This window comes from Aspergillus welwitschiae (assembly GCF_003344945.1).
Source record: "Aspergillus welwitschiae strain CBS 139.54b unplaced genomic scaffold BDQ94scaffold_4, whole genome shotgun sequence".
Classification (NCBI taxonomy): Eukaryota; Fungi; Ascomycota; class Eurotiomycetes; order Eurotiales; family Aspergillaceae; genus Aspergillus; species Aspergillus welwitschiae.
The window spans coordinates 186,856-204,697 of NW_020798698.1; the positions used below are offsets into that span (position 1 = coordinate 186,856).

General features: G+C 50.3%; 8 protein-coding genes across 8 annotated transcripts; 4 read left to right on the plus strand and 4 right to left on the minus strand.

Moving 5' to 3' along the window:
• Positions 1–60: 60 nt before the first annotated feature.
• On the plus strand, positions 61–1,189 carry BDQ94DRAFT_136206 (uncharacterized protein). Its single transcript, XM_026764818.1, has one exon. It carries the CDS (start codon positions 606–608, stop codon positions 834–836), a length of 231 nt encoding a protein of 76 aa, XP_026630355.1. The 5' UTR covers positions 61–605; the 3' UTR covers positions 837–1,189.
• A 2,035-nt stretch (positions 1,190–3,224) lies between these two features.
• Positions 3,225–3,787, minus strand: BDQ94DRAFT_166544 (uncharacterized protein; the record flags this gene model as incomplete). Its single annotated transcript, XM_026770572.1, has 2 exons — positions 3,225–3,602; positions 3,695–3,787. The coding sequence occupies 2 exons, from the start codon at positions 3,785–3,787 to the stop codon at positions 3,225–3,227; spliced, it is 471 nt and encodes a 156-aa protein (XP_026630356.1).
• Positions 3,788–3,921: 134 nt separating this feature from the next.
• Positions 3,922–5,795, plus strand: his3 (imidazoleglycerol-phosphate dehydratase HIS3). The gene is made up of 3 exons (XM_026764819.1): positions 3,922–4,580; positions 4,674–5,531; positions 5,598–5,795. The coding sequence occupies exons 1-2, from the start codon at positions 4,262–4,264 to the stop codon at positions 5,087–5,089; spliced, it is 735 nt and encodes a 244-aa protein (XP_026630357.1). The 5' UTR covers positions 3,922–4,261; the 3' UTR covers positions 5,090–5,531; positions 5,598–5,795.
• BDQ94DRAFT_166546 (uncharacterized protein) lies at positions 5,218–5,892 on the minus strand (the record flags this gene model as incomplete). The annotated part of the gene is made up of 2 exons (XM_026770573.1): positions 5,218–5,531; positions 5,598–5,892. 2 exons carry the CDS (start codon positions 5,890–5,892, stop codon positions 5,218–5,220), a joined length of 609 nt encoding a protein of 202 aa, XP_026630358.1.
• Positions 5,800–6,495, plus strand: BDQ94DRAFT_136211 (uncharacterized protein). The gene has a single exon (XM_026764820.1). The coding sequence runs from the start codon at positions 6,065–6,067 to the stop codon at positions 6,383–6,385; it is 321 nt and encodes a 106-aa protein (XP_026630359.1). The 5' UTR covers positions 5,800–6,064; the 3' UTR covers positions 6,386–6,495.
• Positions 6,496–6,715: 220 nt separating this feature from the next.
• On the minus strand, positions 6,716–8,726 carry BDQ94DRAFT_89109 (glycosyltransferase family 32 protein). The gene is made up of 3 exons (XM_026776777.1): positions 7,970–8,726; positions 7,743–7,898; positions 6,716–7,690 (listed from the first exon to the last, which is right to left on the minus strand). The coding sequence occupies exons 1-3, from the start codon at positions 8,246–8,248 to the stop codon at positions 7,046–7,048; spliced, it is 1,080 nt and encodes a 359-aa protein (XP_026630360.1). The 5' UTR covers positions 8,249–8,726; the 3' UTR covers positions 6,716–7,045.
• A 5,409-nt stretch (positions 8,727–14,135) lies between these two features.
• derA (putative ER-associated proteolytic system protein Der1) lies at positions 14,136–15,776 on the minus strand. The gene is made up of 2 exons (XM_026764821.1): positions 15,392–15,776; positions 14,136–15,323 (listed from the first exon to the last, which is right to left on the minus strand). Exons 1-2 carry the CDS (start codon positions 15,578–15,580, stop codon positions 14,772–14,774), a joined length of 741 nt encoding a protein of 246 aa, XP_026630361.1. The 5' UTR covers positions 15,581–15,776; the 3' UTR covers positions 14,136–14,771.
• Positions 15,777–15,961: 185 nt separating this feature from the next.
• On the plus strand, positions 15,962–17,473 carry BDQ94DRAFT_136220 (histone H3 family protein). The gene is made up of 2 exons (XM_026764822.1): positions 15,962–16,467; positions 16,535–17,473. The coding sequence occupies exons 1-2, from the start codon at positions 16,263–16,265 to the stop codon at positions 16,879–16,881; spliced, it is 552 nt and encodes a 183-aa protein (XP_026630362.1). The 5' UTR covers positions 15,962–16,262; the 3' UTR covers positions 16,882–17,473.
• The last annotated feature ends 369 nt before the right edge of the window (positions 17,474–17,842 follow it).

The following is a 17,842-nucleotide window of genomic DNA, read 5'->3' on the forward strand; positions in this document are numbered from 1 at the left end:
GATTGAGACCCCGGTGGTGACTAGTGAACTAGAGGGGTGGAGCAGGGCGAAGGAGCACAAATGAGGAGCTGTGGAAGGGAAGAGGGGGAGGAAAGGCAGGTGGAACATACAGCAATCGGGCCAGCTGCCATCGATAGGAGGTGAAGAATCAAGATGGACGCGCAGGGAGGCGGCACGATTCGACGTGGCAATGGAAAATGGGAAGAGAAGGGGAAAGAAGTCAAACGGAGACGGGGGATTGGGGAGAGAAAATGGCGCAATTTGAGATTGGGCGCTTGGAAAGAGAGAGAGAGAGATGGAGATGGAGAGAGAAAAGAGAAAGGGAAGCAAAAGAAGGCCAAGGAACAGTCTCGATACCAGATGAGACAATCAATGAGATGAAAGGCGACAGGGACAACCTTAGGGTAATTCGTAACTAAAGTAGAAGAATAGAAGAGAAAGAGAATAATCAGAAATACAATGGGACCCGAAGAAGAGCTTAAAGAATACGTCGAGGGGGGGAGGAGGAGAGCAAAGGAAAAGAATGGGGTGGGTTGAGAGAACCGATAGTAGCGAGCGAGCGGAGGACTGTCAATAAAAAAAAGTACGAAATTGCAGCAACACCAATGCGATGGCGATTGAGATGCACGGAAGAGGAGAAATGGAGGGGGGATAAGAAAGAACGTCCAAGCACACTCCGGGGCAACCAGGGACGTAAGAAAAGGTTACAGTCTAGGCCGTGTCAATGGGCGAGACAACGCAACACCCTCACCATCAGAACACCGGAAAGGGGAAAACACGAGAGGAGAGTGAAGAGAGAATCGACGAAAGCGGACGAGGCGCACAAGATAGAATGACTGCTTATCTTTCCTTTCTTTCTTTCCTTTCTTTCCTGTCGTGTTTACAACGTCAACGTCTCAGTGACCCAAAGAAAGCGATTGTTTAAGCGGGCCCCAGTGAGGTGAAAAGATTGGATCGAACCAGTTCCTGAACGGCAGGCAATCCGGAGAAAATTGAGCTCAGGAACTAAAAACTGCTGCAGCGCGTCTTTTGGGTTTATGATGTCAGCGCCCGGAGCTTCTTCGGATCCCGCTGAAATAAGGAATCAAATTCGGGGATCCCGAGTCTGTACTCTCTGTGTGTGTGTGTGTGTGTGTGTGTGTGTGTGATTGATGACAAAATAAGAAGTAGAGACTGAATGAGTACGAACTAGTTGACTAACTAGGGAGAGAGGGGAAGATCCGATTTACAATTCCCTAAAGAGAGAGAGAGGAAGAGCGAAAGACAAGAGGGAGAGGGAGGGAGAAAGGGAAGATGGGAGGAGAGAGGAGGAGGAGGGGAGGAAGAGAGAAAAGAGTGGGGAAAAAGACTAAAGGGACGAGGGAAATGACGGATCAGGGGGGGTACGGAGATGGAGAGATGGAGATGGAGATGGAGAGGCAATATGGAGCAGACAAAGAGAAAGCAGAAAAGAATGAGCAAATGATGGTGGCAATGCAACAGCACAACGAAACACAACACCATGAATGATGAGCCAATGTGGATGGATTGACATGACGAGGCGAGGGAGAAAAAGAGAGTTTAGTTACTTCTCACTTCCAGTTACTCTCTCCGGAAAGCCGATCATCCCAAGCTGGCCGAATGCAGTTTGTGCTTTTTGTCTGGAGATGGATTCTCTCTCTCCCTCTCCCTCTCTCTCTCTATACACCTACACAATCACTAGTTATCTACGGAGTACTGACTACTACTACTACTTCCTTCCTATCTGACAATCTGACTAGGATGAATCACCAGGATGCAACTGCACAGGATGCGCAGGATGAAAAGAAGCGTAATAACTTTACTTCTCCTTCCACTTCATCCCACTGGCCGGTTTATTATAGAAGCAGCCGCCAACTACTAACCGCCGCCTCACCCGTCCGCCTCTCTGGGATTGCTTGTCCTGATTCCACTAGAGAGAGACAGTCGGATGGCAAACTGATTACTTCAGGAACCACACTAACCGGTCCTTTCGTCTCCCTTCGACTCCATCACTAAACTACTTAATAACTAACTAATCCACTCACTAACTGTCCTTGATGCTCATTTCCCTGTCCCACCGTTGCCCCCCCCAGATGGAGCCCTTTTTGAAGCCGATCGCCGGTGGATTGAAACGCGTTCGAGAAGCCGATCTCCAGCCGCGTACACCCATGCAGGACTGGCCGCCTTCCTCTCTCACTCGCTTTCTCGATTTCTCATTCCTCATTCCTGCTCCGGGGCTCCACTTGCATCCTTCCCTCGCCCTGGCTAACCAGCTAGAATGCTTGCTAGATGACTTAGTAGCTACGGAATAGCTCCAGTTGGCCACGGTCTGGAGCGCTGCCAACATGACTGACAGCTGGGTAAAATGAACTTCGGGGTGATCAACCGATTGGGAGGTCGCCTGCATTTGGGTTCATATTTTCTTTTCTTTTCTTTTTCTTGTTCATTCTTCATTTTACGGTGTGCACATTGTTCCCACCCAGTCTGTCTGTTTGCATCTATTCATTCCCCTCTCTCTCCACCATATGATCTAGGCCCCCTTGTTCCTCCCTAGTACTCTAGGACCGACCGACCCTAGATGAATACGAGAAAAGAGACAAAAAATAAAAGGCAAAGGAAATAAAGGGTGCAATAGTCCTGTTCTTCAGAAACAGAAACACCCTGTCAACTGGATCACTACTGCCCCTGAATCGAGGTCGTCATTTGGAAATTAGAGATCTACTGGCGTACACAAGCGGCCGATTCACCAATCTGGAGATCCTCCCGTAATCCCCACTGCGGCCGTTCGGGGACTGCAGCAGCATCGCTTCTGGACTTTGCTAGACTACTAGCTAGCTACTCTTAGCCAAACCCTCCCCCCTCCGCCCCCCCTCTAACCGGCTTGTCCACAGCCCGAACCTGGCCCGAAGGGTATCCAGTATGTTCCAGACTGGGCTGTCGTCGTGTTTCGCCTGAACCCTTCAAACACGGAGGTTGAGATCAGTGGAGAACCTCAGGTGCCCGACCTGAGGGAGAAACGGACTCAGCCTCTCCGGACATACTTTTAGCAAAGCGAGACAACGCCCCGACCGACCGATGTCTTCCGATAATTTGCCTCTCACAACCACTGACATTAGAAGATGACTTGAGACAATTGGGTCCGTTGATTGATGTTGGAACTATAAATCTTTCAACCTTCAACCCGGAAATCAACTTTGTCGGGCATTCCCATCCATGCCTCCTGCTTACTCCAGCCCCCGCGCGGCTCTCTCCGCTTGTAGTTTTTCGAGCCGTTTGACCTTGCGAACATATTTAATGTATTCATCGACTCTGCGCTCCGCCCAGATGCACCCACCCAGCGTCATGGCTCCGATCTGGAGAAACACTTTGAACTGGGGCGTCAAGCCGCGGTAAATCTTCGAAGCGGGGGATAGCCACTCCGAGAAGCCCTCCAACGGGCGATAGAACAGTCGCGAGCGGAGGAACTCTTTCGAGAAGGGCGATTGCTTCGGCGGAGGTTGAGACGGGGACTGCGATGGGACGGGGGCGGACGAGGGCGACGAGAACTTGAAAGGATGAGGGAGGATCATGATCATATGCGCCAGGATGGAGACAGAGCCGAACTACTGCTGTCAATACAGCTGCCTTTTCCCCATTTACTCTAGCGCTTCTAGCTGTGCAGAGCAGATGTATAGAAGGAGAAGAAAAGACATACCCGAAAAACACCGGTCATGAAGCCGCGGACAGCCTCGGAGGTGATTTCCTCTGGGGGGTCGACATTATGTCGCTGATCCGAGGGTGGTGGCATTTCAAATATATGCAGTGGCAAAAAGGCTACCACTACTTCCGTAGATACAGAATAAAATAAAGAAAAAAAAGAAGAGAAGAGAATAAGTAGTTAATGCATGCACAGCGGACAGAAAAACGACAGACAGACAGACAGACAGGCGCATGGCAGTTCTGCAAACCAATGACGCACAACCCAACCCAAACCCCGACCGACTCGGGTCAACGAAATGCCGAATCATACCTTCTGCCGTACTGTAAACCAAATTAGTAAACCAAATACCGACATCTCCGCGGGTCCGAAACCGCAGTTCGAAAAAAGAATCCTGATCAATCAGCGGGATCGATTACCAACTAACCACCAATTAACTATCCACTACTCAATTGCCTCCGAGATTGTCTACTATCCAACATCATCACACTCTCACCAATATAGACACACCACACCACACCACCCTCCCTACTCTCAGACACAAAAAAAAGCACACCCACCAAAATGCCCCTCCCCGCGCGAACCGCCTCAATCACGCGCATAACCAACGAGACCAAAATCCAAATCTCCTTGTCCCTGGACGGCGGCATCCTGCCCCCCTACGAACCATGCGCTCACTTCCCAGCCCCGACGGACCCCGCTGAACTCGAGGCCTCCAAGAAGGGCATCATCCCCAACAAAGCCGCCCCGCACGCCACACAATTCACCCCGACGCAGCAAATCACCATTAACACTGGGATTGGATTCCTGGATCATATGTTGCATGCGTTGGCGAAGCATGGAGGGTGGAGTTTGGCTGTGAGGGCTAAGGGAGATCTTTTCAGTATGTGAATTATCTTTTTTTCCAGGTTCTATCTTATCTAGGGGTTGTGAAGTGACATTGATATGCTAATGATGATGATGATGATCGTTATAGTCGACGACCACCACACGACAGAAGATACCTTCCTCGCGCTGGGTTCCGCGTTCACTGAAGCACTGGGTGCACGGCAATCGCTGGCGCGGTTCGGACGGGGCGATGCACCTCTGGACGAGGCGCTGTCGTGGGCGGTGATTGATCTGTCGAGTCGGCCGTGGGCGGTGATCAACATTGGGTTCCGGAGGGAGAAGATCGGGGATTTGAGTACGGAGATGATCACGCATGGATTGCAGAGTTTTGCGCAGGCGGCGGGAGTGACGCTGCATGTGGGGTGCACCTATGGTGATAATGATCATCATCGGGCGGAGAGTGCGTTTAAGGCGTTGGCGGTGGCGATTAGGACGGCTTGTACGAGGAGAGTGGAGGGAGAGGTTGGGGCGGGGGATGTGGTTAGTACGAAGGGGGTCCTCTAATTATTTTATATAGTATCTTGTTGGTGGAGGCGTCTAGATGGTTTGGTATGTTGATTCAATTACAAGTCAATCTTATGCATATAGTATACACTATGTCATGTTATGTTATAAGATGAACAAATGGAGGCTCAGGTAGAAACACCCAAGGCTTGCGTCGCCCGCGTCCAGTATGCTTTTCTATCGTCGTTGGCATTGGTCCCCACGCAGTCGGTGATGTATGCCGCCCAGCCTGCCTCGGACCCCGACTGCAACTGAGACCGCACACTAGCCGAGCACTGTGTGGTCAGGAACCATGCCCCGGAGCCGAAGTCGTAGTCTTCGTTGGCGAGCAAGAGGTTCAAAACCCCCGTTGGGTCTCCGGATACGCTGGAGAGTTGGCCCGCGAGCGCGGGAAGAGATGCCGCGTATTTGGAGTTGTACGAAGGAGATTGCATGTTTCGTGCTGTATACCAACATTAGCATCTATTGCTATCTATGTATGGCAGGATATGAGAGGAGTGAGACGTACTGCCCTGTCCCGGAACACCGGGAAAGTGGTTCTTGTTATACTTGAAATCGCCGCTTTCAAAAGCCATAAGTGCAATCACGGCTGCTTGCTCGGCGCGAGACGTCACGCCATAAGTGTCAAAAGACTTGGTTATATGCGGGACTGCTTGTTCCGCAGTAGCGCATTCCCCGGCTGCGGGGGGATTGTCGCACGTATTGGACGTGGGTGCAATAGCCTCGAGCTGCGCCACGGTGAGGGCAGAATTATCTCGGGCACGGATCCGGCCAGCCGGAGATGCATATGCTAGCAGGGGCATGATGCACATGGTGCTCAAGATTGATGTAGACTTCATGTTGCTAGGATCTCTAGTGAATCAGGACAAAGGACAGAGGCTGTTGAGAATGAAAGACACCGTGAGCCTGCACAAGTACCATAAGGACAAGAAAGGATTATCAACAGGGACAGCGCCTTTATAAGTCTTTCAAAGCATGTCATTGTTGAGACCTGGCATGCCTGATCGACTCCGCATTCCTGAGGGCGGAGTCAGGGTCTGGAGGGTCCTTCTACAGCCAAAGGCATGTAACAGAGCCTGGCCTGTTGCCACATGTTGGTTGGACCTTTCGTTGCATCTGGCGACACTGCGTTGGCATGTCCGGAGATTGCCAGAAACGCCTTTGGCCCAAATGTATCATGTATCATGCCTCCTTGTGCTGCTATTAACAGCGATTGGAGCCTGGCGAACTTCCGGCCAAGGTGAAACGCCCGTCGTAAATCATAAGTCGTGCTTATCTGACCCCCGGACACCTTGATTGGTCGTGTGAAAGATATGATCTGCAGACTGTCTTTTGGAGCCTCGTTCTTCAAGACCGTTATTGGTCGTCGGGCAATGTTAATGGTTGGAAAATGGCCGCAACAACACAGCACGAAACATCATCTTATATAATCAAGGAGTTGAACAGTCTCGAGACAATCACATATTAGTTTTATTTTGCCGTCCAGCTAGCCCCAGGCGTCTGCAGCTGAAAAATTCGGTTCCGTCTACCCAAAATCGAAAGCAAGTCTATGTAGTAACAGTAAAAGATGTAAGGTGTAAACAGACAGGTGCGAAAGTAACAACTGTGGGTTCAAGAAGAGAAGGTCAAAGAAAGAAAAGAGGAAGGTAAATCCGGACATCCAAGAAAGACAGATACAAGGCGAGCGCGCTGCCTAGCAGGTTGCCTCGCACAGATCAAAGAATCTTGCCAAAAACATGTACAAGCCGTCATGTGCTTCAAGTGAAGCACTGCTGTTAATCCATACCCGAAACTCCGTACATGCACCCCAGAAATCAAATACAACTCCCTGAGCGGATGAGATAAAACACAACTGAGCGGCTATTCCACGGGCACGATGAACAACGGCCGGGTGGAACGTGTCAGAGCGCTAGTAAGGCTGAAAAGGCACGCAAAGCATAGTACAAAGGGCGACGCTTAATCGCGTCGGCTATAGAGTTCGTACGACGTTTCGGTAACGCCGGCGGCCTCCTCGTCTTCTTTGAAGCTGACGCGACGAAGGAGGGTAGGCATCATGCGCCGCCCCATCCTTGTCGGCGAAGACAGGCGGGAAGCCGAAACAAAGGAAGGGATCTTCGAGTAGCGGTAACGGTACTTGGATCCCAACAGCATGATGCGCGCGTACAGCCACCAGAGCGCGAAGCCAACGACGGCAGCCAGGAAGAAACCGCAGACGGTGAGGAACACCCAGTGCTGGCCCATCCAGAAGATCAAGCGGGCGTCTTTTCCGTGCCAGCTGTTGCCCACGTGGTGCGTGAAAAAGCTCCACGAGTACCTGTTGTACTCATCGCGCATCAAGATGCGGACACGGCCTGACTCGCTGGGATTGGTCTGCATGTACTCCTTCCAGATCACCGACAAAAACAGGGGACCAGTCGAGTACATGACCGTGATGTACGGGAGGAGCCAATGGCGGTCATACGACTGCAGCAGCTCGATCGTACGCAGGAAGAAGGGGTGCTGGGGAACAGATCCCATGGCATCATTGGAGATACCGGTGGGAACAGTGCGACGGACCCAGGCAGGGTAGGCAAGAAGAGGATCTAACCGGCGATTGCATCCCTAAGATCCAGTCAGACAAAGTCTCAATCAATGAAATAAAGGCTATACACACATCATCCAGATCAATGTAGGTGCCACCGTAGTGTGCCAGGACAAAGTAGCGGATCGAATCAGCACGCTGAATGGGATACTTGTAGCCATCGAACGTCTCGAGGAACCAGGGGTACTCGTTGGCGATGAATTCGCGCGACTTTTCGTTGGTCCAGAGCTGATTGAGATGCGTGTTAGCAAAAAAGTTCATGTGAACGACGACATGTACATCGACAAGGCTGAACATACAATGTATTCGTAGTCTGGGTGCAGATCAATGCAGCTCTGTTGGGCTTCCCTCCATACTTCCGGAATCGTTTCGTTCTTGTATGTCTGGTGGATGATCTTGGGAATGATCTGAGGGCGTTGTTCAATCAAACTGGAGTTTGGCGAGGGGAGCTCGGCGCGGTGGATAGCGTCGGCGGAAGCATCTTCCACCAGTAGGGAAAGTAGTGTAAAGACGCTGCGCACGAGGAATGTGACGATAATGAGATTTGCGATGAGGAAAATGAGAAGTCCACGTCGCATATTGACAGAGAGTGCAGGGGCCGTCAACGACACCTGCTCAATAGGGGAGTGCGCAAGTATACAGAAATGAGGCGGATTCGTATCCCGATGCAAGGACCAATCCTCTGATGGATTTATTGCAGTTCGTAAGTTCGTGGAACGGAGAAAGGAAAGGTGCAGACGGCCGTGAGGGATTGAGACCTAATCGAACGAGGATCTGCTCTTTCCCACGGGAAGGGCCTGATGTTGATGGTGCGATAAGAGTACACCGGCGGAAAATAGATGCGAGGCTCAACACGGTACTACCAACATAGACTCGTAGGACAGGAGTGGGTGCACCGGCAACGTTTCAAGGCAATTGCAACGTGAGCGTCCGCGGGGGGTGTATTATGACCTGGGGTCGTCAAGGTTGACTGAAGGAATGAACGGCCGTGGAACTTTCTTGTTGGCTCTGTTTCCCCTTTTCTGCTTTTAGTTTACTCTGTAGACGGATTGTTGAGTCTAAGAGGATAAAGCGCAACGTGGGTGACTGAACCAGGAAAGGACCGGCGCAAGGGTGAGAGAGAAAGTTTGGACCAAGAGCAGACCACTAAGTAGTATAGAACTAAGTAGTGGTGGTGGTGGTAATGGAATGGCCTAGGGGAGGTTGATCGGAAGCCCCAATGGCGCTGGACTGGACGGGCGGGGGGTGGATTTATTGGGAAAAGTAACGAAAAGAGGAAGCCACAGAGGCGTTGTTTAAGTAATTGTAGCCCAAAACAGACAAGAAGATTGGAAAACAATTAAGTAGTAGAGGGAGTGCGTAAATTACTTGGGTCGCAAGGGTGGAAAAAAAAAAAATAAATAAAAAAGGGAAGGGGAAAAAAGAATAATAAAATAATGAATGAAGGAATGGAAATTGATAGGCAGAGAGCCAGGTACTTGAGGGGGTGTGTGTGTGGAAGGAACGAACGACGCCTTAGCAACAGAGCAGCGGCATCAACTAGTAAGAAGTAGTAGTAAGGAACGATGGAAAAGGCAGTGTAGCCGTCGAGAAAGTAATCCCTTTGCGAGGGTACCTGGGGAACTGGGAAAGGGAACGGAGAAAGCCAGCGAGTGAGCGAAAGAGAGAGTAGGGAGAGAGAGAGAGGGGAGGAGGCGGGCGGCGAGTGTCAACAACGGCCCATGGTTACGGGGAGCCCTGAATGGTCGGAAGTGTGTCGAATGGACCGTCATCGGCGCCAGGGGACACAGCTTCGGGTTAAAGGGGGGGCGCAGAAACTAAGGAAAGGCGCCTCTCTGGGGGAGAGAAAGCGAGACCGAGAGAGACACAAACACAGAGTGTGAGAAAGAGAGCAAGAGCAAAACAGTGGGGAGACACCAAGCCAAAGAAAAGTGGAGATGCTGGAGTGGATGCTTTAGGTTGGCGCCAGTTGCTAAGCCTCCGCCACTAAGACTCTTTCAGTCGTCTCGATGCCCGGTTTGGTTAGTCTCATTTGCCGACCGGGACTAGCCATCTCGAACTCGTAACTTGTTGAGAATATTACTACTTTACCATTATAATAATAATTTATTCGAGTAATGAATAGTAATCAAAAATATTATACAAGACCTTGTTAAATCCAGAGAACAATAATAGTACCTTGTATGAGGGGAGAAAGAGATCCTCCTCCCTGCAGTGCCAATGGCAGACTGCACCGCCATCAAAGTATAGGTACACCCCGAAAATCAACACCTGGTGATCTCATCAGCCTATCGCACTGCCATTCTTCCGACTGAGCCATGTTCAACGATGACGCCTAAGACCTCGTGGTTCATCCTTCCAGCTGATAAACTTAGTACTCTTTCCGGCGAAATACAGAGAGAAAGGGAGTCCCAGCCTGATGGCTGAGCCACTACTACGTAGTACTACTTACTCGGCCGGCGGTTAAACAGTAACTAACCACCAAATCAATAGCTCTCCAGTTCAGTCTAAGTAAGTACGTAGCCTCGTTAAGACGGGACATTAATTAACTGCCAAATAATCCAGTGGTTGGCGACCAGCCGGACTGTGGGGCCACCACTGGCAATCCCACGGGGCCACGGGGAAAGGTAAACCCGCTTATGTAACTGACGATGACTGGCGGACAGCCATCCACGCTAATCCAAATAGGCGAGGAAAGCGAGGGAGAGCAAGAAAAAAAAAAAAGAAGGTAAAATTGGGAGAGAAAATATTTAGAAAAAGCTAAAACGGATCTCCTCACAGATAAGAAAGAATACTTACTAACTACAAAGTCACTAGTCGATAATGAGAAAGTGGCTCCTCCGCCAAACCATTGAGGGGCGATTACGCAGGCCTCGGTGGTTTCACCCCCAATATGCTTCTGGCATTCTTTCCCATGGATCTGTGGCATCTGGTACAACAAGCAAAAAAGAGTAAGTAAAATTAGTTTTAGTTGGTTCGGAACATGAATCGAAGACGCCACCACTCGATTTCCCCCCTCCCCAGTTCAGTCTCAGTCCCCCCCTCATCATTGCCGCATCGTGAGAATCTTTGTTGCCTAATTCAGTTCCTCGGTATCGCTCAGTCGCTGATGCGCTCTTTACGCACCGGCGAACCAATTACTCCAGGTAGAAGACGCGTCCTGCCACCATGATGACGGAGCTGGCCTAATTTATGGTTTCTGCACATCCAGCGAGCTAGCTAGTTAATAACGGTCGCGACTATTACTGTGCCAATGCGGAACTACGTAGAGGAAAAAGCAAATTTTCCGACAGAAAGAAACAACAACAATAATAGTACGGAGTACTGTGTAAGAGATTGTTGAGAATTGTTGGGGAACAAGGCGAGTTAGAACGACCAAGTAAATCCTCTCTGTTCGTGACTACTAACTAGCTGGACTAAATCCATAGCGCTGCACGCTACGTCTGGAAGGTCAGTTCTAGGGACTGCAGGAAAGTGTGATAGTCGGTTTGAATCGCATGGATTCACCAAACTAGACAGGTACTAGTTCGGTCGTGGAATTTCTGGGCCATGCTCCATATCTCCCTTGGCCCGTAGTTCCCAGTACTGCAATCCAAGTGTCAACGACTCAACCACTGCAGCACATACTACCATCTACTTTCCATTGATTCCTGTCTGTTTTTCGTACTTTTGACGCTCACCTTTCTGCCGACACCGCGGAGCTTCTGCTGTCGGAGCCGCCCGTGCATAAAGTTACAGGTAGCATTTCGAGAGAAAAGCAATTGTCCTTGTGTAACACGGCAGCTGCCGCATCATCGACCGTGTTGAAGTGACAAGCCAGATTACTGGCAATCGTTCCAGAAGTAAGCCTATCACAGCGTTTGGCTACTTCCCAGATGTAAGTAAGTACTACTACTATGCACTGTATGTCTAGTGGTGATGCCGGCGGCAGCCGTCAATTGCAACGGTGATTGGACATGATGCAGGCTGTAATCTAGTTTGTAGATAAACCATGTGCACTTAAGCAGGATTAAGTGGCTAGCCGTATGTGATCTATCTGTACCTACTTACAGTAGTAGTCGTGTCGTCCTGCTGTCGGTTTGCCCTACCACACAGTTAGCCAGTATCTGCTTAGTAGTTCAGATCCAGCTCGGTGTCTCAGGCAATTACCACTTAAGGCAGGTCCAATACACAGCCCGGCCCAAACTTCGGCGTCTAACAGAGCAACACGATTGATTGTGATTGATTGGCATTTGCACTGATTTGCCGATGTATAACATCATATCTGATGTGCCCGGCAATGAGCGAGTAATCACAGCGGGGCAAAAACGACCAGCACAGCCCACTGTGCTTCCTTCCCTTCCTTCCACGCGACGAGCGATCAGGCAGAAGTGGGAAACGCTTTATCCATCCAGAAAGGCTTGTTTGTTCATTCGAGGATCCATGTTTAGAAAAGAGTCAGTCAGTCAGACAGACAGACCACTCGCCACCTGAAATTAATGGAAAAATTCAATTTGTCCAGGGTTGTCTGTCCAGCCACAATCTGGTGTCGGAGGTTCGTGGCTGGGACACAGGTGTATCTTGGAAACAACTGGGATGGATGGAGAACGTTTTACCCGCCGAGCTTGTTACAGCCATTGATTGCACCCCCATGGACCCTGGTCGGGACTTCCAATCCTTAAGTTTGGTGCCGGATTGCCCATCTGGCTGGCATGAATTTACGAGTACGAGTTGCTGAGAGACGGGGAATCGGCGGTCGGTGGTTAACCCGCCGACACACCAGGCACCACCAATGTTATTCTCACTGTTTTTGTCTTGGTGGGAACTTCGCTGGCAAATTCATCCGAGCTCCACTGATATCAGATTTGACAGATTAGGCGGGCTTTGGAGTGGGTTAGTGGTGGGTACTGCAACAAGTATTTTTGGCGTGGGGTCGTCGTAACCTTTCCATGTGAAAGGCAAAATGGTTCAAACAGGGCCCGGGGAGAAAAAGAGGGCCAGACAACCAAAACCCTCCAACAGGGTGCAGTACTAATATAGGTATCACTTAGTCGACTGCTAAGATAAGTCTCATGCAGCCATGCTTTTGCCACTAGATATCCGCCCAAACTGGGGGGCCGTTTCACACTTTATCCGACCAGCAAAGCACACCCACGAACCTGATTAGTCTATCCCCAGAAAAATGCCAAGTCTTTTCTACACCAAAAGATAAAGAGAAAAGGGAAAAAAAAGAAAAGGGTAAAAAAGTCGACGGTTAAAAGAAACCCACGGGCCCACATCCACACATGGAGAGAAGGAGGGCCTTAATCCATGCTACCAGGAGATACATCCAATCAGACCTTCTCACATACCCAGATTGGCGCAAGAAAGGCACCGATCTGACTGAGTGGCTGGCTTTTGATGTTTAGGCCCACAGGACGAGGAGAAAAATACTAGGATTGGAATGCATGGCAACAACCCGCGGTTGTCGAGTCGCAAGTTCTTTTGTGCCAGATTTCTTCTGATTTGTAGTTCAACTGGCGAGTGTCAGACACGCCTAATTTTTATCTATCCCTTGTGGTGTGTTTCAACCGACCAGAAACGAGCCCCGGTGGTTCCCCCGTTTATCCCCCTGATTGGTGCCTTGGGTCCGTGCCTCCCACGTACTCGTATCTCGACTTGCTATTCTGCCTCCTGTCTTTCTTAGACAAGGTAGAATATTGACTGATTCGTCCATGATAATCTCATCCCTATCACAAAGCAAGAACAAGAGATCATAGACACACCAAGAAAAAAATCATCCATTCCATCTCACTAATCTGATTACACGCAGACGAGGGGCCTAATCTCTCACTCAGCCCTCGTCTACTAACGTCTAACGCATCCAAATTTAGTAATAATGACCTACTACCTATCCATCTGTCTATCTTGCTAACCGTTTCGGCCTTCTCATCCAATAAAAACAGGTATATAAACCAAGTGTTCTGTGTAGGGGAATATGCACCATCATGGACCCCTGCCCCGTGTTGATTTGTTCATGTCAATCACCCCCCACTCTCACCCGATGATCTGTAAGTCGGATGAGGTCAGAGCATGCTTTAATCCCGCACAAGAAGATACCAATGTGTAGATAGCTCGTCTTCATGGTGAGAGAATTAAGACTATCTTGTCTTTGATCGGCCAAAGCGTCTGTTCTCTGTCTGGTTGATCAACGCCCAGGCAGAGAAGTATTGTCATGGTTGTCCTACTTGGTAACTATACCGGTGGTGCTATGTAACGCGGGGAAAGAGAGGAAGTCCAGATCGATCGATTGGATCAAACCATACGATACTGAACTAGGGGGGGTTCACCAGCGTACACAGATCCTGGATACAAGTCTGTATGGCATTGATTAAAAGTGGGAAAGAAGAAAGTAGAAAGCGACATTGGGATAGACATTGCGGAGAATTTACCCCAAACTTCGAGCTTGCACCCTGGATCGACACGTGGGCCGCCCGTTCAGGTAATTGGGATGCTACGATATTCCTACTGCATATGGGAGAGCAGCCTCATGCGTCCATGCGTTCACGGCCCCCTTCTCCCCTCTCGCACAATGTAAATTATCAGCTAAAAACATGACTTGGGTATATTCATTGAACTACTAGCTGATTGATCGCCATGATAGTCTGTCTCTCTTACAGACACGCCTGTTACTAACTCCCGCAGACAGAGCGCCCGCTATGGCCTTGATGATACTCCTCTCTTCCTTTCTTGCACATCTTCCCCACAAGTGATCCCAACTCCTTCCACTGGTTGGCGAAATAAGTTGATTGCTCTGCCTCTCGGATATTGATACTCGGGGACTCTGACGGTCTTATCCTTGCGGCATTTCTGATAGGAGGCCAGAGCGCAATCAGCCACGGCGGCGTGGGGCCAGATCAAATGACTCTCCCTGGACCAAACAAGCCACACGATAAGAAATCCTATCAAGTCTGCCGCCGTGATCCTTGCTTATATCCTGACAGTATTAACTTCTCATGCTTCGCGCGTGTCGGCGCGAGTAGTTGGCAGTACACACGTATATGCTGACGTTTCCAGAGCGATTACGCGGACGATTCTTTGCATCGCCATGCAGTAAATGCCCCAGTGGGGTGCACAAATAGCTCACCGAACTTCGGGTGCAGCAGCAGCGGCGAATTCCCCGTTGACGTTGGCAGCGTCGGTGCCTCGTTCCCCGGGCCCTGACTCAAACAGACGCACCCACCACATAGGAGGATCGAAAGGACGGTGACCACCGTGAAGCGAAGGGTAAACATCGTTGAAGAAGTACCAGACGTGGCCGACGACAACGCCGCAGATTTCATCCTTGGGCACGATGCCATGGACGACCAGGCTGAATGCCATCAGAACCCAGGGGAGATAGGGGGCGGTGAAGACCAGCATTCCTAGGAAGCTGAGGCGAGTTTCCGGGTTGCGACGACTCCAGATGTAGACCAGACTGGAAGAGAGAGCCGTGCCCAGGAATGGAAGGGAGAGAAATGGCGAGAGGACGAGGAGAGAGGCCATGGCGTAGAACAGAAGCCACGAGAAGTGGGCCGGCGATCGCCCCGATGATTCCTCCAAGAGGCGCGAGTATCGCTGCAAGAAGAACACATGAAATAGTAAGTCGAGATTGAGTGGTCCGAAGTATAGGAAGGTTGTGAACAGACGCCAATACTATGCGATGGTTAGCCGCGTGATTCGTCTACTCTATACAGTGGACGGAAGTACTAGCTGCGACGTACCTGAGACTTAACATAAACTGCGCGGAAGCTATAAAACAGCTGGAATGGGGTGAGGACGTGACATTGAACCAAGACTGAAGTGGCAACGGTGGCTGCTGTCCACCATCGAGTTACAGGGGGCATTTCATAGAACCATTGCTCCAGCGGGAACTGGCCAGCCTGCCCGCCGTTACCCCAGATGGCGGCCATAATTGATGGGTAGTAGAGTTGCGAACGTTGGGATTAACTTAGGGGGGAGGTTGCTCGGGTGGCGGGTACGATGCGACGAAGCGATAAGCGAAATAGAGAGGATGCAGACAGTCGTCTTTTGGCGTTTAAGGACTCGAGAGAAGACGGGCGAGTATGATCGATAAGGGGATGATGCCGAATCACCACTAAATAACTGCCAGTTTAGTTCCGCCGTAATCGCCGAGCTCCAGCTGGCCTTTTGGCCTCAGGTGTCACCTGTCACTCCCCGGCGCATATGTCACGTGTCGCTCCCGCGCGCTTCGACGCCGCAAAGACGCGCCTCGCACGCGTCCGGACAGGAATTCGGATGGCTGGGGATTCCATCACTTCATAGTCCGTTCGGCCTCCCGGATGGGTCCCTCTCTCGCATGCAATCTCATCCCTGACAAACGCTCCTCCGCGGTTTTCGCCTTGCAGCTTATTTCTCGACTGTGCCAGTCGATCGCGCCCAGAGCTCAATTCATTCAAAGCCTCAGGCCGCCGGAGGACGACGAGTTGGCGCACCACCTCAACACCATTTAACCTTAAAGCGTCATTGACTCGCCCGGCGCGAAGGAGCTCTACAAAGCTACCCCTCTTTCGCCCCTCTCGCCTTGAACACCCCAACCGGCCAATTGCTCGCCCAAGCGCTAAACAAGTCAATATGCCTCCCAAGACAGGCGGTCGCGGTCGCAAGAGCATTGTGGCGGCGCCGCGACAATCAACAGCTGGCGACCGTGCCGCCGCAAGCTCCTCGAAAGCAGCTGCAACGACGTCGCCGGCAGCTAAGAAAGTGCGCAAATCCACTGGACCGGCTAGGGGAGGGAAAAGGCCTGCTGGAAAGGCACCCAGAGAGTCCGACGTTCAGCGTGCGTACCCCCACCTTCAATCCAATATTCTCTCTCTCCTGAAGAATGAAAATTGACATCTCCGCAGCTGGTGATCCCACACCACAAGGACGTGTACGCCGCTACAAGCCTGGAACCGTGGCTCTCAAAGAGATCCGCAAGTACCAGCGCTCTTATGATCTGCTTATCCAAAAGCTTCCTTTTGCTCGGCTGGTCCGCGAGGTCGCTCTTGACCTCCTCCCTTCAGAAGTTGGCGCCGAGCTGCGGTGGCAGTCGCATGCGATCCAAGCGCTCCAAGAAGCAGCCGAAGCTTTCCTTGTACATCTCTTCGAGGACACCAACCTCTGTGCTATTCACGCCAAGCGCGTGACCATCATGCAGAAAGATATCCAACTTGCTCGACGCATTCGTGGTGTCTGGGGTGGTCTGGGCTAAAAGTCTTCCGTTACCCTTGCAATTGATCGAAAGGAGAAGAAGTCAAGAAAAGAAAGAAATCGAGACAAAACGCCCAAAACAAAAGCGAGTTTCTCTACTTTCACAATCTACCTACTCTACCCTACCACCTCTCTGATCTCATCACTCTATCTTACTTCTCTCCTTTCCGACTTTGTTATAATCAAGCAGTGGGCGTTCATCATCATTTTTTGCTGCCAGTTGGTGTTGTATAGGGTTGCAGGCGTATGGGAAGGTTACGGGGTCTTGAGGCGAACCGCGGGGTCTTTCTTTGTTTTTGATGCTGTTACAAACTTCTCACCGATTTTGATCTCATTTTATCTACCTACCTACCTCTTGTTTGATTGATTGTTGACTCTAATGCCGTTGACTACCGGCTGTGTCACGTGCGTGTACAATACACAACCTACTTATGTCCGTTGAAACGAACATGAGAGGTGTACTATCTATTCCATTTCATATATGGTTGAATCGAATCGATCATCCTGTGTATGCCAAGTCCTTCATGGATGCACTTGGATGTCTGATGTTATTGATCAAGAATCAAAAGAATCAAAGTCACCTGAAACCGGGATCTTATTGTATCACTATTTATTCCCATAAATAGAACAATTCACACGCGCACTCCCTTTTATCAATGTCACCATGACGCCGTACTCCCCTCATAAATAGCAATAACCTCACAGCCCAGACAGATAGAGCAGATAGACACATGGATAGAACAGCCCAACATGGTATCATGAACTGAACTTCAGCCGTAAACACCACTACATAGATATAGAAAGCACGAAAAGGAAAGGGAAAAGTGGAAAGAGAAGAAAAGGGGGCTGGGAATGTAGAAGAGGTAGGTAGGTAGAAATTACAAAAAGAGGGCTAAATAGCAAAGCAGGAAACCGCCACTACCAGCAGTAAGTGGTAGAAAGGAAGAAGAAAGAGAACAAGA

Coding starts and splice junctions, on each gene's coding strand:
- BDQ94DRAFT_136206 (XM_026764818.1), top strand. CDS start 606: ATGCGATGGCGATTGAGATGCACGGAAGAGGAGAAATGGAGGGGGGAT.
- his3 (XM_026764819.1), top strand. CDS start 4,262: ATGCCCCTCCCCGCGCGAACCGCCTCAATCACGCGCATAACCAACGAG. Junction 4,581..4,673: donor GGCTAAGGGAGATCTTTTCA/GTATGTGAATTA, acceptor TGATCGTTATAG/TCGACGACCACCACACGACA.
- BDQ94DRAFT_136211 (XM_026764820.1), top strand. CDS start 6,065: ATGTCATTGTTGAGACCTGGCATGCCTGATCGACTCCGCATTCCTGAG.
- BDQ94DRAFT_89109 (XM_026776777.1), bottom strand. CDS start 8,248: ATGCGACGTGGACTTCTCATTTTCCTCATCGCAAATCTCATTATCGTC. Junction 7,899..7,969: donor ACCCAGACTACGAATACATT/GTATGTTCAGCC, acceptor CATCTCAATCAG/CTCTGGACCAACGAAAAGTC. Junction 7,691..7,742: donor CCTACATTGATCTGGATGAT/GTGTGTATAGCC, acceptor ACTGGATCTTAG/GGATGCAATCGCCGGTTAGA.
- derA (XM_026764821.1), bottom strand. CDS start 15,580: ATGGCCGCCATCTGGGGTAACGGCGGGCAGGCTGGCCAGTTCCCGCTG. Junction 15,324..15,391: donor CAGTTTATGTTAAGTCTCAG/GTACGTCGCAGC, acceptor ACCATCGCATAG/TATTGGCGTCTGTTCACAAC.
- BDQ94DRAFT_136220 (XM_026764822.1), top strand. CDS start 16,263: ATGCCTCCCAAGACAGGCGGTCGCGGTCGCAAGAGCATTGTGGCGGCG. Junction 16,468..16,534: donor CAGAGAGTCCGACGTTCAGC/GTGCGTACCCCC, acceptor ACATCTCCGCAG/CTGGTGATCCCACACCACAA.